This window comes from Convolutriloba macropyga, chromosome 4, assembly GCF_964194025.1.
Source record: "Convolutriloba macropyga chromosome 4, txConMacr16.3, whole genome shotgun sequence".
In the NCBI taxonomy this organism is placed as follows: domain Eukaryota; kingdom Metazoa; phylum Xenacoelomorpha; order Acoela; family Convolutidae; genus Convolutriloba; species Convolutriloba macropyga.
In genome coordinates, this window is record NC_134471.1 from 68,968,118 (window position 1) to 68,986,018 (window position 17,901).

A 17,901-nucleotide genomic window follows, 5' to 3' on the forward strand; every position below is an offset into this window, starting at 1 on the left:
AATTTTCAGCAAGTTTATGACTAATTTGGTTTTTAGAACATGACCCAAACCAAGAAGTATGATCCCGCCACAGGCTGTGCTTATTGCGTGGAGAAACCTCTATGCAGACCTCACGTCAAGAAAGATCAGAAGCTTCAAATAGTTCAGAACAGTGAGTTATTTCAACTTATTTTAGTAACTGTATTTTGATTGGACGAGAAAATAGAAGCTTGATACCTTATATGATAATACGTCAATGATAATACGTCAATGGGGTGTAGCTATCATAAATTGCCTTATGATATTTCTATTTCAAGTGTTCTCGAACGAAGCTTGAAGCAATCAGTGTAAAAGTGTATGTCATTTTCTTAATTCAAAATTTAATTTTGACCGTTTTGAGTTTTCACTTGACTCTTACGCGCGTGATTTTTTCGTTTTGCGTGATCTAAATTTTGCTCTCATGCACAAGTGTCAGCTGCTGAACTCAAGTAGCGGCAGTTCACAACTGAAAGTCAAATGAAAAAGCGCCGAAGTTCGTTTAATTTTTTGCTTTGAATGTGATTAGTGGTTATAGTGGTATATAACCTCTAGGGACGTTAGCCCCTCCCCAAGCCACCCTCCTTGACCATTGAAGAAGGCTGCAATACATTAAAATTCTCACTAGTCGTTCAAGAGCAGTTGTTTCGATGTTAGTTGGTTGTTTTTATTATTAGTCTACCTCATTTTATCAGCTGGCTATTATAATGGACCAAATTTTTTATATTTTTTTGAACAAAAATTTGTTTCGCTGTAGCTGGGTTCATAGCTTGTTTAACACTTTGCACGAAATATTTTGACTTCACTAGGCTAGTTTAACTTCTCTCTCATTCTGCTCAAAGTGCTTTTTAAACAGCAATTGTTCAACAGTAGCAGCAAAACAATGTGGAATCAACAGAGTGATTATCGAAGAAAAAAATGTAATATGGAAGCGAGATATACCCATAAACCCTGTTTTCAGATACCCGTTATTCGAACTTTCTTTTAATTAATCCCACAGTTACCAGGTCCATATGTTTATGCGTTTATATGTTTTATATACTAATCCCTTTATCTTTATATTACAAAATAAGCCAAGCTACAAATTCTATTAATTAAATATAACGCCATTTTTTTTAATTACCAGTTTTGTCTTTTCTTCATAGGATTAAATGACGGCATTTTTTGGGCAATTTGGTTTGCACGACTTTGTTACTTGTGTGTTACGTTTTTTGTTTTCTAGTTTTTTTTATCACATCGATCAGAATTTTGGCCTCTTCCTTCGCTGAATAAGGATGAATGCGTAAAGAGGATCTATTTCGATCACTGCTTTTGTTTCACAGGATATAATTTTTGGTCAAATTGCAGCTTTCTCGCTGCGGCAAATGTCCACTATTTAAATTTTGTTCTTATAAGTCTTGGTTACCATCTTTAATTCTTTTTGGTTTCTAGCACCTGTATCTTCTAATTAAGAAAAAGAGTATGTTTAGCTGCGAAATGAAACCAAAATAGTTTGCACGTGACAAAATGTTTTGTTCAACGATTAATTGGTTCCATTTTTTGTCCATTCAATCCCAATTTGGGTTATGGAATTATTGGCAGCTATTTTCCGGCAAACTACCGGGGGTTTTTATGAGATAATTTTTGGGTTGTTTTTTATCCAAGTTTTGCAGCGAGTGATTTCAAAGGATGTTTAATGTTCACAAAAGCGCAAAATGTAAAAGCAGTAGTCATTTTGAAAGTCAATGTTTCTTGCGTAACTCTATCTTGTACGGGGGGTAGAATGTCACCTCCTATCTTATTTGATCTATTACACAACTGTTAATTACTGCAATACTTGGCATTTAAGGCAATCAAGTTTATCGCTGCTATTTTTAACAGTCTGAACTGCTGAATTTGCATTCATTGTTTTTTTTGAAAAAAAAAACGCGTTTTGATTTCCTTTTTGTTTGATTTATTGGCACGTGCCAAAGAAAAACAAGCAATGCAGCGTTGGGAATAATTTATAAATATCACTGAGCAAAGTCTAGAAAATGTTTTTTTTTTAAGTTTTGCTTTTAATTTGATCAGTGTTGTACATACATTGGGTTCAACAACGTATGCGTTCATTAGGGTTCAACTACGACAGTCGACTACACGAGCAGTACCTATGCGTATCATCTGGTATCCGCAGCTTCACCGAGTGTGCTGGCTCTTGTGGCAAGAGTATGTACGAGCTATCCGGAAACAGCCAGACAGTCCTGAGCACGTGTCTCTGTTGCAAGGCTAAAGAGTGGATCCTTGAGAAGATGACATTCAACTGTGAAGTGAAGCACTACCAATTCGAGTCTGGGGATCTAGTCAGGACTGTTCCCAGTTCTTCTCAGGAGTTTGTGGTGCCTCTCAATGTGAGACAGGGTGATGATGCTTGTCATTGCACTCAGTGTGCTACAGGTTAGCAGAACTATTAACGTTTTTCCTTCTTTTCACCTTTTTTCTAACCCTATCTTTTAAATTTATTTTCCTAAACCAACCAGCCCAAACTCACGTGCAACAATAATCATAACATCCAGCGCAAAATAATGACAACCTGAACGAATAAAGAGTGAAAAAATTTAAAAAGAAAATACAAAGCAATAAAGGTTAAAATGGTGACGGTCAATCCGTAGACCGCTTTCAGAGGCCGTCATCTACTTAAAGAACTGTCGGAGCACGCATTCAAACCTGAAAATAATTGCTATCAGAGAACTGAACACCAACAAGAAACATAGATATGAACTACGCCATTTATTTAACCCATCCCAATTATTCACCGAAATCCATTTTGTCCTCATGTTCCGTTCAAACCAGCATCCAATTTAAATCGGCATTACCGTCGATAATTTTTTATGTTCTATAATAAAACTTTCAAAATATAACCTAGTTGAAAAAGAACACTTGAAATCCTTGCAACTGTTCCCAAAATTGCTTAAACACCTAACTACTAGATGGCGTAACTATACAGAAAAAAAACAAAAAGTAAATTATTATTTGCAAAATATTTTTAGAGCAATTTGATTGTTTTTGGTCTGTGCGTGGAAAATCACGTGACGATACTAGAACTGACAGTAAATCCCTATCTCTACTTAGAGTAGTCGGTATTTTTTTTCTTAAGAAGACGTCAAGCTGGAAAACCTTAAGTTCTAATCCTGTCAATCATGAAAGACAAAATATTCGAGGTGGCGATAGAAATATACGCTTCATTTCTGATATCATTACATGTTATCATTAATACTGTTCACGCTTCAAGTAACGTTAGAGATTTCTTTGCAACTGATTTCTGAGTTACGCAACGAGTAGCCAAGCAATCAGCTGCGGTGGCGCACGGAATTAACCGATGTATCAGCTCAATGAACTGATTTATCTGTTAATTCCGTACGCCTTCGCAACTGACTTCTTTACTACTCGTTGCGTAGCTTATTGATAGAATGGATTTAAAATCGTAAATGAAAATTGTAAGCAAAATTGAGACCACAAGACAATATTTCTTCTTTTTAAGACTCAGTGCACCAAATTATGCTATGAATTAATGCTAAATATGAGTAGCAGGCGTTCTCTCCTCCAAGTTAAAGGCAAAGTTCATGATGCCTTTGGAATTTACCGAAGCGACGCGGTAAATTGTAACAGTATTGGACACTTATTATAGCTTTAAGCTGAGCATAGCTTTTTTTGCGGTACTTTTAGTTGTTTTTTTTTAAAAAAGCATCGAAGCGATAGCTGAGGCTAATATTGGCCTTCTCTTGGCTTTTTTCGTCGTCGTCCAAATTTTTGTTACGACCATACGACGTCACAATCACTTCAAATCTGCTTTCGTCCATGCAATTTCAACTGAATTTTGTCCGTGACGTGATTTTTCGCTCTTAGTGGACCGAGTTTTTTGTTCATTGGCGTGATAAAATTTTTTTGGTCACACCTGACTTACCTCACTCTCAAAAATGACTTCCTCATTCTGAAATTGACTTTTCTTCGCTTTAATTTAAGGAGATAAGGTCAAGTGAGTGTATATCCCTTCAAATTGAAAGTTATTTTAAGAGCAGCAAATAGAAACACCAATAAGTTATACAGATTCTAAATTTAAAATCTCAGCTGTTAATGAAAAGAATAATTCTCTTCTTGGTCTGCTTTTTTGGCGATCTGTCAGCTATGTTTTTTGTTACGGCGCCTGACGCTTGTTTTCGTTTTACATTTTTTCGCGTAACAAACTTCTTATATGTTTTTACACGTGTTTGCTGCTCTTTCTCTGCTATTTCGCTGATTTTTGTGCACGACGTCATATCTGAAACTAACTTATATCTGAAATAACTTATATGGTGAATTTCACAAATTTCTCACTATCTAAATGACTTTTCAACTCTTATATTGACGTCAACTAAGGTTTCTTTAGAATACTTCAAGGTCAGTAAATGAGTCCATGTTAATGAAATTTGTCAATGGCTAAACGTGGTGACCAAATTACCGCAAGCTTTTTGATTTTTTTTCTTAAAAATATTGTTTTTAAATGGGTATTATATTTTTCGTCAAATACTCCGTCGTCTCAAGTCTGTATCTGTTGCCATATAAGCAAAGTTTTTTTAGTTGATACTACCCCGATAGGCCAGCTAATTTTTGACTTGTTTCATTACAAACGTTTGTTAGTGGTATCAAAGGCGATTGTTTTCCGGCCACCTGCTGACTATCTTTAGCACGGTCAGCCGGAAATTTAAGGAAACTATTAAAGCAAGCATTAAAGGATGAATTACTCTTTGAAACGATATGAAGTAATATTAGATTGAATACATAAAAAACTATGAAGAATGTATTCGGAAAATGGATCGAAAAAGCATCCAAAATTAAAATACGTTTTTTATATAAAATGAAATAAATAAAATCATCATCTTCAAGTCAATATTGTATAGTGAAATTAATAAAATATCTTCAAAATGCAGACAAATCTGCTGGCTATCTTTTAGAGCGTTCAACCGGAAATCGAAGGGAACTTTAGAAACAAGTATTAAAAACGAATTATTATTTGAAACGAAATGACAGAATAAGATTAGAAATAATACATAAAAACTACAAAGAGTACAAAATATTGTTCAAAAAAGCATCCAAAAACAAAGTTAACGTTTTTTTTCACAAACTAAATTAATAAATTATCACCAAAATTCAAACATCTGCTGCTATCTTTTAGAATGGTCAGCCGGAAATCGACGGAAACTATAGAAACACAAGAAACAAGTAGTAAAAGAATGAATCTTTTGAAACAAAATGACAAAAATGATTTAATTCATAAAAATCTATAAAAGATTCAGTACGATAAAGTTGGTCGAAAAAGGATCCAAAAAATTTTAATATAAAACGAAATTAATAAAATATTATCAACATTCAATCAAATGTTAAAGCAGTAATTACTACAACAGTTCAGACGAGAGTAGTTGGAACAAAACATTGGAGATTTTGAACGAATAAAATTTCGATTTGCAATCTTCGAATACAAATTTAAACTTATATCCCTGCTGAAATTTTCAGCCCAGATTGTTAACAAAAAGAAAAATTAGAAAATTCTCAAAAATTTAGAAAAGGAGCTGATAATGTCTGTCTCTTCATTCGTTTCTTTACTTTTTCAGTTCCATTGGGGCTCATTGGGGTGGATTGCGCCCATTTCATACAAGCCTTTGACTATATTTTATAGTTATCTGATAATTACGAATCTGTTTTCAGAAGTGGAAGTTGTGAATGAGCACGAATATCTGAATGGACGGACGGCCGTCCTTTTCGTCTTCACAAATGCTAAGGGTAATGAGTACATTGGCGAACAGTGCAAGCTCATTTACAACGGAATCTCTCACACACGCGCCACCGCTGTCAACGTTTTGGCCAAAGCTGGAGAACAATATGCTGTCATATGCGACGGATACGAAGAGTTTGACGGTTTGTAGCTGTCTATTTCCTAATTTGCATTTTCTCCCAATTTTAATATGTAAAATTAACGAATATAACCAAAGGGTAAACTTTTACATGTTAATCTATATACTTGAAGTCACAGTACCATTCGTAAAAGTGTAGGGATAATTTATTTTTCATGTTCCATATTTGGCAGTTCGTTGTTAAACGTAGAAATGAGGCATTAAAGATCCCAACATTCGATTCAATGAAGCAATTTCATTCTGCGTTCTCAAAAATTCTGTTATTTTATGTTTTTTTTGTTTATATCTTATTTTACTGTACTCCGTGGGCAAAACAAAATTTTGGTTCGAACTGGACCAAACGGGTGGATATTGGGTACGGGCCAGGCTGAATAGACTATGATTTTGGGTCGCGCCTGAACCCTATGTCCGCGATCCAACTGCGCCTGGACCAAACTGGTCTCAGTTCTGTGATCTCATCCCTGGTCCCTATTTATCGGATCTTAATCCAATTGGCTAAAATTAGCAGCATGATTTTTAAAATGGTGCAATTTAAAAATATAGGACGACCTCTTTAATTGTGAATATGTTCCCAGATCGTTATGTACTTTCATTGAAGCCTGAGTCATGATATTTCAATTCTGTTTTTGTTATGCCAAGAACTTTGGTGTTGGCACGTTATAGATGGTACAGCCTCTGTTTCTAACGATTTCGATTTTTTGTTCTAAACAGGATAATTTTGTTCTTCAGGAGTGATAACCTTGGCCAATTTGCGAGAGCGTCATGTGATTGTGAGCATGGTTAAGGAAGTGGCTGGTGGAAGTGTGAACAACGTGTTGAGGTGGAACAATCTGAGGGACTATGACTTGAAAACTTTTGTTTTCTGCGATATAAACAACCTCGAAGTAAGTAATAACTAACTCATGCTGTGTTGTTGTTTTTATAGAAATCCAAACAACTAATTTACAGTGGAACGCGAACGTGGAAGCAGTTCGTGTTGCAAAGGTTTACAAGAATGTTACAAGAGTTTATACATAATTGAATTTACAAGAGAATCGGTGTTGTGCGCCCACATATAAAGTTCCGACCCAACACATGTGAACAATTTGAATCAGAATTGGGAGTTGTAAAATGTAGATATCCCAACATGGAACCCGTAATGCTTATTCTTGAGTATATTTTTCTTCTCAGACTAAAAAAGCAGCTGGAACAATACAAGATTATTATAAAGGAGAGAACCAATTTCAGTTGTTTGTAATATAGCCTATTAATGTAACTGGGATTTTTCAGGGTGAATAAGAAAAACAGTTAATGCTCTCTAATTAAATTGAAATTTAGTTTCGACATAAGATTTTTTCTAAAATCAAACCTGAAGCAACCCTGAAACGTAAACTTGCACATAACTTTTGCACTTTTCAGTTTTTTTGTGAAATCAGTGAACGTAATCAGAACGAATGGAGTGAGCTTTCTTCAGAAGAGTTAGCTTGAGCGGTTTTAACATTTCGATGAACAATCAATCAGAAGTAAAATTTGACGTAATCTGGTTTCATTTTTTAATAACACCCTCATCTCGGCCGGTGTGGCGCCATTTTCTTCGACTCAAAGAGGAGTTATGGTTTTCTGTTTTTACGACTCGGAGAGCTGTATGTTTTTTGATGTGAGCGAGCTTTAAAGCGGAAGTTCAGGGAGTAAATAAAGGTCGTATAAGCTGTTTCAGCGAAAAAATTGGAAGAACGGAGAGAGAGAGAGAGAGGAAGAGAGATTTCTTCTAGTTGCAGTGCTTTGAATTGCTCTTGAACGAAATTCATAGCTATTATTGTAAACGTGTTGGTCTTTTTTATGCAAATTTTTTGCTTGACCATTTTGCGTTTTTCTTCTCGAACATTCTTTGACTTCTCAAGTGACTTTATCACGCTTTCGTTCTTTATTATAGCTGCGAAGCTGTAAGCTGAGCGTAGCTATATTGCGGTGCTCTTGGTTTTTTTTTGTTTCGTCGTCTGACGCTTCATTTTCGTTTTACATTTGTTCTAGAACATTCTGTCTCGTCACTGCTTAAATGGCTTTTTCGCGCTTGATTTCACGCTTTCTGCGTGACCTAAATTGCGGTTATTCAGAAACAGAATCTGTTCCTAAAACAAAGTTGATTGTAAGAAAACAGATTGTATGGTCCGACAGCCGAGTGGTTAAGGCGACTGACTGTTAATCCGGAGATCGCCGGTTCGAGACGCGACAGGGAAAATTTTTTTGCACCCAAAAACAGCCTCCTTTGAAATAAACTTGTAAGTTTTATAGACGGCGGCGATAACTATTATCAACTCACTTCTGTATCTTTTTCCATCTGTATTTTACGGCACGCAAGTCTATTTCGCAGCTATTCCGGCAATCTGCCGGCTATGTTTTTTGAGTGATCTCTATTGCTCTCACTCCGAAGTAAAGCTAATATAAAATTGGTTGCAGGATAGCAAACATTAGGGACAAATAGCACAGTCGGAAGTGCATGTGGTTATGAAGCGGGAGGGCAATGGTTCAATTCCCTGTGGGGTAAAATGGTTTTCTACCCGCCTGGCGTTCGAGAGCAATTCTTCCGACATTAGTCGGTTTATGTTTAAAAAATTTTAAGCAGTTTTTCGACCATTGTAGTCTTTTATTTTGCTTTTATTGGTAACTCAATTGATGCCTATTGGTCTTACGCCATTTCTGTTACAAATTGAATACAGGTTGTTTGGTACCAGGCATTTTTGCTACGAATTTTGACGAGCAATATAGTTTTTTCGAAAATTTTTGCACTATTTTTTCTTTATATCAACGTTAGAGACGTTTGTATGCTTGTCATCACCTTCTAATGTTGCGTGAGCAATTTTATGTTTTCAGTTGCATTGAACACAGTTGCGTTGATACATGTTTCTGATCAAATTGCAAACGCAATCGGTTAGATTCCGTTTTGGCTTTTTTCTCGTTTTGTTTGAGTTGAGATTGTTAATTTTTTTTTGATACGTAGTGCAATCAGATATTAGTTATTTGAAACGCTGGTTTTTCAGCGATTGCTTCGAGTCTTCAGAATTCATCCGGTTGTTGCTTTTCTGATAAGTAAGTGAGCAAAGAAACAAGAAGTTTGGGGAGTGAAGAGAGTTTGCAAATGTTTTTGTGAACAAGTTCACAGAGAAAGGAGAGTGTTTTTTTCATTCATATTTCTAAACAAAGCAAGATATGTAGGTGCAAAAATTTTTTGCTCAGGCAGCAAAGTTTTTTTGCACGTGCCGCTTTCTCAAATTTTGTGTTTTAATTTCTTTTATTTTGTCTGAAAGGTTATTATGGAAAAAAATACAAATAATCTTGTCTTAATAGCGCCTTGAATTTTTAGTGTGCAACTAATACGATGCTTTTTCACTTGTATTGTGGTTTTAGGCTTCTCTAGCGCTTTTCGCTCATTGTAATGGCCATTTTGTGACTGCGTCTATTGGTAACTGAGTTGAAGCCCTTTGCTCATACTCGTTTTCTACTTCAAAATGAATAAAATTTTTTAATGATTTATCACAAAAATAAAAAAAAAATTGAGCTTATACTATTTTTCTCAAAGTTTTACCATTTTTAAAAAATCTTAAATGTTCATGAGCTTATTACGGCGTTTCTAATGTTTTGCGAGCATTTTTAATGCCCTGATTGCATAAATTAAATTTTTTTGTTTGTATATGTAATTCAACTATTTAAAAAAATGAAATTGAATTTTCCGATTTTTCTGGGTTTTTCGCCGCCCTCATGTCGGCCTGAAATTTTGCGGCCCGTTTTTTAACTTGTTCAACCAAAATTTGTTTTGCTTTCCTTAGTTTCCCGCTTGTTCAATATTTTTCGTGACATAATTCAAGCTTCTCCAGGCTAGTTTCATTTTTCTTTCACTCTGCTCAATTGTTTTTAAGCAGCAGTTGCTCAGCATATTGAACTAGAGAATTAACATAGTCATTATCGAGAGACCGAATGGGAATTAGAAACGGGATAAGATCATAAAGCCCAATTTTAGATACCCGCTACTTGAATTTTGTTGTTATAAATCTTAATCCCCATCTCTGGTGCTTATTTGTGTTGATACAAGCTCTTGCATCTTCTCATTAAGAAACAGGAGGAGTATGTGCAACTATGAAATGACATCAAAATAGTTTGCGTCTTAAACATGATTAATAGCCACCGTCAGCCTCTCAGCGGCTATTATTTAGGCGCTCTCCTTTTTTAAAAATTTGCTTTACCTTTGGTCACGTTTTTCGTTTTAAATAAGTCACGATTTTCACGCTTTACCTCTGACTTACTTCACTTAATTTCGTTCACGCATTTAATTGCGCAATGTAGCGAATACGGTCAAAGTCAAACGAGCAAAATCAAAAGATCAAAAGAAACAATATAAGCCTATAAATCCCGGTCATTAAGTCATAGTGCATTAGGTTATCAAAGTTCATTAAAGCGATTGCTAGCTGGTATTAGTTTTATGCTTAATGGCATTCAGTTTAAAAACTGAATTGTGTAATTTTAGAATCTAACCTTATACGCAGAATTTGCACTCCAAATAAAAAAAAGTTGACACTTAAAAAAACGGTCAATTTCTATCTCTTATGTTTAATAGCCGCCCTCATCTTCTCAGCCGGCTATTATAGCGCTCCTATTTTTTTTACTTCGTCGAATAAAAATTTTTCGCTTTACCTTAGTTCATAGATTGTTCAACAATTGGCGTGATATCTTTTTGACTTCTCTAGGTTAGTTCTCTTCTGTCATTCTGCAGAAAGTGATTTTGAACATCAGCTGCTCAGTAAAGCGCAGTATAAAAAGTTGAAGTCAGAAGTAGAAACGGGATAAACCCATAAAGCCCAATTTTAGATGCCCGCTATTTGAACATCGTACCTATAAGTCTTAGTTACCATCTCTAATGCTTATTGGTATTGATAGTAGCCCCTGTAGCCTCTCTCTAAGAAACAGAAGTACGTTATGTTCAACTACGAAATGCCATCAAAATAAATCGGACTGAAAAAATGTTTTTGTACAAAAATCTTTTTTTTTCAAAATCTTCTATTCTTTCAATCCCAATCATGCTTATTGGAATCAACGGCGGCTATTTTCCGGCAATCTGCCGGGTATGTTTTTTCTTTTTCGGTTTCAATCCTAATGTGCATGAAGCGGATTAACGGCGTTCATTTTTTTGGAAATTTGCCGGCTGTGTTTTTGTACAGAAATCAATGTTCCTTTTCTGTTCTTGCTATCACAATTGGGTTTGGGGAAGTCAATGGCGGCGTCAATTTTTCTGGCAATTTGCCTGGTATGTTATTTTTGTTATGTAACTTATTATGCGGACTCTGCTCAGAAAGCTTTTATGCAGCAGTTGATCAGCAAAGCAAGATAAATTGAAAAGAGTCTGGATCGAAAAAGGATATTGAAACGTGGGTTAACCCCATAGAACTTAGATGTCCATTTTTTGAGCTTTGTTCTATTCAGTCTTATTTAACGGGTTCAAGGTTTAATTGCACTCAAACGAAGTTTGCAGCAAATATATTAGTCCTGTCGGTCATTTCTTTATGCGATTTTTCGCTTGACCAATTTTTTGTCCTATGCATTTCACTTTTGGTCCTCAAAAACGGGATAAACAGGTAGCGCCCAACGGGCATTAAGTGCTCTTAGAGCCTTTCGGCTAACTAGTCTTCAAATATGCGATTCGCAGAATCTGTTTTGGTGACTTATGGTGCAACGTGCGGTTCTTAGAGCTTGACTCCCCCCACTGTTAACCCCCCCCCCCGCTGCGCTCACTTACGCCCCTTCAATTAAGCTAAAGCTAGCCTCACTAAACCTTGCCTAGCTACAGACGAAGCCAACCGCTCGGCGGTCGTTTGAGAGCAATTCGCCCGACGTTAGTCGGCTATGTTTATTGGCAGTGATGCAAGCCCCTGTATCCTCTCATCAAGAAACATATGTATAACTACGAAATGAAATCAAAATAGTTCACACTTTGAAAACGGTTTTTTTGTACAGCTATCTGCTTTTTCAAAATTTTTCTTTTTTCATCCAATCTCTTATTACGGCGTCCACGCAACAATTTCACTGTTTGTTGCAGGGTGATTATGAGTTTGCAGACTGGGTAACAGGAAAAGCCTCTTGTGACGATGGAGTCACGTTGGACGCTGTGATCGAGAACGACGCAGTTGTCAAAGGTAACACTGAGGTTGTCGTCACCAGAGCTACAAACGACAGGGTCAAGTGTTTCCTTGTGCAAGGTCAAACACATCTCAACGGCACCGATGGCAGTGATGGTAAGTACTTCTGGCACACCCCACCAGACCCATCATTTTTGAAATTTGTCTACATGGCCACCGCCATGCCATAATGCAAAATTATTAATTGCCTTCTATCCGATCTTTACGTTCAAGCGTCCGATTTCCAGTGAGCAGTTCTACTTACAAGTATTTGTTATTAATAGCTGCCTCAGCTTTTCAGCCGGCTATTATAGCGCTCCTATTACAATTCAAAGAATTTGTATTATATTGGGGCGCTGTCTTTTTTTTAAGATCTGTGCACACATTTTCATGATTTTTGAAGTCAAATTGGAGTAGTGATTTTGGTCACGCCGAAACAGGAAGTGGAGCGAAAAATCAAGTGGTTTTGCGGCGTGAAATTTTTTCGGTCTAATTTTAAAGCAGATTTCGAAAACGGTGTATGAACAAAAATTTGCTTTCTCGCTAGTGGTTTTTTGTTCACATGCGGCAATTTCACTTCGGTTTTTACTGTTTTTTTTTAAATTTTTGAATCGGATTGTTTTCTTAATGGTTTTTCCAATGCATTGATAGTTCATTCTAGGCCTTGTTTTTTTTGTTTGAATCAAATTTTCATTTCTAGCTAGTGGTTTTTTTCTCCTAAGCGGCATTTTGACATTGATTTTCTGTTTTTAAACTGATTTTTTTAGAAATGGTTTCCAATTCAATCATAGTCCGTTCTATGTCTAGTTTTTTGTTTATCCAATGAAAATTCTTTGAATTGTACGTCAGGACTTGTCCTGCTATGTTTTTTTACTTCGTCGAATAAAAATTTTTCGCTTTACCTTAGTTCATAGATTGTTCAACAATTGGCGTGAAATCTTTTTGAATTCTGTAGGCTATTTTCACTTTTCTCTCATTCTGCTAAAAGTGTTTTTAGACAGTTGTTGCTTAGCAAAGCAATTCAAAGTGAACAGAGTCAGCATCAAAAAACGAAATCAGAAATAGAAACGGAATAAACCCATAAAGCCCAATTTTAGATGACTGTTACTCGAACTTTGTTCTTAGTTACCATCTCTAATGCTTATTGGTACTGATATTAGCCCGTGTTTGGTCTCACTACGAAACAAGAGTACGTTCAGTTCCAAAATGACATCAGCATATTTTGCACTTTAAAATTGTATGTGTACAAAATTCGTTTTTCTATTAGTTTTTCTCTTCTTTTAATCCCAATCATGGCTGTGGGAATCAACGGCGACTATTTTTCGGCAAACTATCGGTAATGTTTGTAATTATCCGCTCAATTTGATGTTCGGTTGTAATAGTTTCATAAATTAAATTAAATCAAATTAAATTAAAGTTGCGTATTGGCCAAGTTGCACATGTTCTGTTGTGATTTTTTATTCAGTTGTGATGGGTTCATATCAAGTCCCACGGGTTGCTAAGGCATGGCCATAATGTGATTTTTATGTCTCAGCTCATAAATTATGTTTAATTTCAACCAATAAGAATGGAGATTAATTTTCGATTTATTGTCTCATTTTTTCTGTTTTCAATCTGTTGTCCTTTTGATCTATTGTCTGGACACCTCTAAATGTTGACAAGTTTTGATGAACATCAATTTTTTTAACAGATTGCGTGAAACTTCTCTTTGGTCGAGATGACAGAACAATTTTGCACACTTGTATCAAATTTGAACTCTAAACTCTGTGAAGAAAGGTTTGTCAAAAATAAGTTGAAGAACATGCCAGATAAGCAAATGACGCTTTTTTAACAACGGAAATTGGGATCGTTTCATCGCTTTATTAGGATCATCAATTGACAACGATGCCTGTCATTGAGAACAGTAATTATACAAAACTAATACCTGTTGAGATTCGAGTACTCTAAATTTGATTAATAGGTCTCAAACACAGATAGTAGCAATTGTATTAGTCCTGCTGCTCATTTTCATGCGATTTATCTTGCTACCAACTTTTCGTCTGATAGTTTTTTCCATCTGACCATTTGACTTTTCGTCATCAAAATTGGGATAAATAGGTAAGGCACAAATTATATGTTGTTATATAACACGTTACTAAGTAAAAAAAAATTGCACATGCGTCTGGGGGTCATAAAATTTTTTTTGCTTACAAAGCTGGGGGGGGGGGGACGAAACAGAATAGATCCAAATTTTCGCTTGACCGTGTTTGTTTCTGCGTTTTGCGTAATCTAAAGTTCTCTCTCGTTCCGAATTTCAAGCAGTTGAACTCAATTGGCGGCAATGCTAAAAGTCAAATGATAAGTGCGCCGAAACTTAATAGTGGTATTTATTGGCATCTAATGAGGTTATTTGAAGCCCTATTAGTAAGTTCTGAGTCGCATTCAGGCCCCCCCTCGACTGAAGCAGGCTGCAATTGAATAGAGCTCCCACTAGTTGTTCGAGAGCAATTCTTCCGACGTTTAGTCGGTCATGTTTATGTTTGGAATGCTTTAAACTGATTCGAATGTTTAATTGCTCTCAAACGAAGTTTGTAGCAATTATTAATTGCTCTCAAACGAAGTTTGTAGCAATTATATTAGTCCTGTCGGTCTTTTTTTATGCGATTTTTCGCTTGACCAATTTTTCGTCTGACGCTTTTGACTTTTCGTCCTCAAAAACGGGATAAACAGGTAGCGCCCAGCGGGCATTAAGTGCTCTTAGAGCCTTTCAGGTCTGTTTCAGCTCAAACTGTTTTGGAGACTTATACTTATGGTGTGAAGGGCGGTTCAGAGGTTGAGACACCTCCCCCCCTTGTTGACCCCCCACCCCCACTATTGGCTCCACCCACCCAACCCAGTGCTGCCCCCATCAGCCCCCGGTGCACCCCCCCCCCCCCGTGGCTAGCTACTGACCAAGCCAACCGCTTGCCGGTCGTTTGAGAGCAATTCGCCCGACGTTAGTCGGTTATGTTTTAAAAACCGTTTTTGTTTAGACCCAATGCCACCCGGAATGGAATTCATCTCTTATCAAGGCAGCACTACACATGTTAACGTGGACTCAGCATGGCCAGGCGGCGTGTGCTTGAAATGGCTGGTCGGATGCGAAGTACCAATTAACATTTTCAGCTCCTACACTGCAGCACAAATGGAGACCATGAACCCGGAAGACTTGCAGACATTCATAAAGTCGACAGGATGCTACGAGACAAACGCAGAGGCTATGCGATTCGCCATTGACCAGGTGGAAACCTACCTTTCACCTGTATTCTAGCCACATCAATTCAAACCAAAAAACAAACAAATACGAGCAAGCAATCACAAACACATCCAATCAACTTCATAACTCACATATCACGTCTACATATCACCGTCAGCAATTGGAACGGAACACAACGACAAAAAAAGCAATAACAAAAGCTAATAAAAAACAATAGAAAAATCATCGTAAAAGCAAAAAAAAATATAGAAAGAATGCAATGAATGCAAGATAAGAAGACAAGGACCAAAAAAATGGCTTAAGACCAGAAAACAAAACTTATCAACAGATGCCAATAAAAATAATAAATTTGAAGGAAAAAGCAAAAAAAAAACAGTAACCAAGCAGATATCGAGAAAAAAACCACAAAAAAATGCTCTTATCCAATTGCTACTCAAACACATTTATCACGACATCAATCTCAAAAGCAGGCAAGTTCAACAAACTCCATTAACTATCTATGACGTCAGCATCGATAATCTCACTTCAATATCAGATAAAGAAAGCGCTTCAGCAATCAGAGCAATCAAATACACTTCATATCACTTGGACCAAACGGCTTTTATGGATGATTGCAGACCTCACCCCCCTTTTGTCCCCAGACAATCTGTCTTTCTGACCCACGCGATAAATAAACTTCAAAAGACCATCTTTGAAGAATTACGACCCGCACTCAGCGAGGCAAACATTACAAAAAGTTCGTCCAATGTGTTCTGAACTTTATATTCTGATTTTACAATTCAAAATCATCATTAAATCGGAACTGATAACTGGTCAGACCCCAATGGTGAAGGGTATTTGCTGTTTTTGTAGTATGTCAGTGTCTGAAAGTTGCGTTGTCTAGAAAAACTAAAGGCAATGACAAAAAATATCTCATAAAAACTGGACCCAACATAAATGACTTATAACACCTGTTTTGACGCCAGTCATTAATTTTGCTTTTAGTATTCTCAAATTAACTCGTCATTTCATTATTTTTTCCAGCCAAAATTGGAAAACGTTGTACGCAAGCTCACTCACGGAAATTACGACTGAATAAAATAATTTCAATGCTGCTCAAAATAAATAGCGCTACGTTTATATCACAACCATATTAATCATACTTACAAATATATTTCTCAATAATACTTTAATTGCATTATTCCTTCAATCCGTGTTTCTAGCTTTTTTATTGGTTCCTGCGTCATTAGTCATTTAGTACAATTATTTAACCCAAAACTCAGAACAAAAAAGTGACCATTTTGATTAGCAGTGGATAAATGGTCTTTTTGGAATTTTTGAACAGGTATTATGTAACCTAGATTCAACCGATGTGATTGAGGTGAGGATCGACACCGACTTTGGTGTTGAGTGGGGAATGGACTGTGAATGGGATTACTTACTATTCAGGGATGGCAGTTCCCCTTCCTCTCCCGCATTCAAGTTCTCCCAATCTGCAAGACTCTGTGGCTATTACGCACCCGAAGTCACGATTCAAACAACTGGTCCATCAATGACTGTCTTCTTCCGTTCCGATATCAGTGTTACAGACCGTGGCTTCAGAATTTACTACAAATCGGTCGATACCAATTCACGGGCGAAGCGAGATGCTGAGACATTGGTCATTGGGCCAGAACAAAACATTGATCTACCAAAAAAATTGTATGAACAACAGGAATTGGCTTCCAGAGCGAAACGTCGCGTTTCTGAGGCGACAAATGTTGATCGGGTCTTTGAACCGCGTCACCGCAACAAGCGGTCCACTGATGATGAAATTTATACATGGACTGAGTACGGTTTAGATGATGATGAAGGCTGCAACTACTTTGACTCTTTTGATTTTCATTTTGGATCCGGCTGTAATAGTTATAACTCTGTGCCCTACAATGATTGGTTCTTGGACTATTTCTATGATAGCTTTGGCAACTTTGATGAAAATATGACAGCTTTCAACTGGACGGATGCGTACCAGAAATCAACAAGCACCGACTACTCCGATTTCAAACCGTTTGTGTTGTTTTCACGAGAGGAGTTGGAATACTTTGGAACGCAAGCTAAAGATTTTATAGTACAGTGCAGTTTCGATGGACGCGATTGCGGTCACAAGGATTTTCAGAGGAGACTTTTTTATCCTCCTCTTTTCTTACCTCAATTGGGAAGAACTGGTAAAAGTATCTTAGCCTATTTTGTCTCATTAAAAGAAGCATTACTGCCAGGGCCACAGTTCTTAATATAGATAATTTGCAGACTCATTTGCACAAAATGTTTGTAGTATGATAAGAAAACAGCTTTTTGTTTTTCTCTACGCAAGTTTAATCTATCGCAGCTAAAGTGATTTCATCCATTTCTCTTATTTCGCAAAATGATTATCTGGTGAAAACTTCAGTTGCCTTCGGAATGCAGAATGTTAGGAATTAGCCATATTATGGAACATGTTATGTAAATTTCCCATTAATCAGTCATTTACTGAAAAGGCTTGCAAAAATAGATCACAAAGATTTCCTTTTTCTATGCTTCAATGGCATCAAAACAAGCGTACCTGTCAACCAAAGGTACGCACATTGAGTGTTTTCCTAAAAGTCATGGG

General features: G+C 36.6%; 1 protein-coding gene across 28 annotated transcripts in view; it reads left to right on the forward strand.

The window, feature by feature from the left end:
- The window catches only part of LOC142337853 (uncharacterized), a 232,282-nt gene extending 216,613 nt beyond the window's left edge, over nucleotides 1-15,669 (forward strand). For all 28 annotated transcript variants that reach the window (XM_075387410.1, XM_075387418.1, XM_075387416.1 and 25 more), the window contains 6 exons: nucleotides 37-151; nucleotides 2,107-2,427; nucleotides 5,713-5,922; nucleotides 6,648-6,802; nucleotides 11,983-12,178; nucleotides 15,073-15,669. In XM_075387410.1, the coding sequence (XP_075243525.1) occupies nucleotides 37-151; nucleotides 2,107-2,427; nucleotides 5,713-5,922; nucleotides 6,648-6,802; nucleotides 11,983-12,178; nucleotides 15,073-15,350 (1,275 nt within the window). In that variant the 3' untranslated portion in view covers nucleotides 15,351-15,669. The remainder of the gene's footprint in view (nucleotides 1-36; nucleotides 152-2,106; nucleotides 2,428-5,712; nucleotides 5,923-6,647; nucleotides 6,803-11,982; nucleotides 12,179-15,072) is intronic.
- The last annotated feature ends 2,232 nt before the right edge of the window (nucleotides 15,670-17,901 follow it).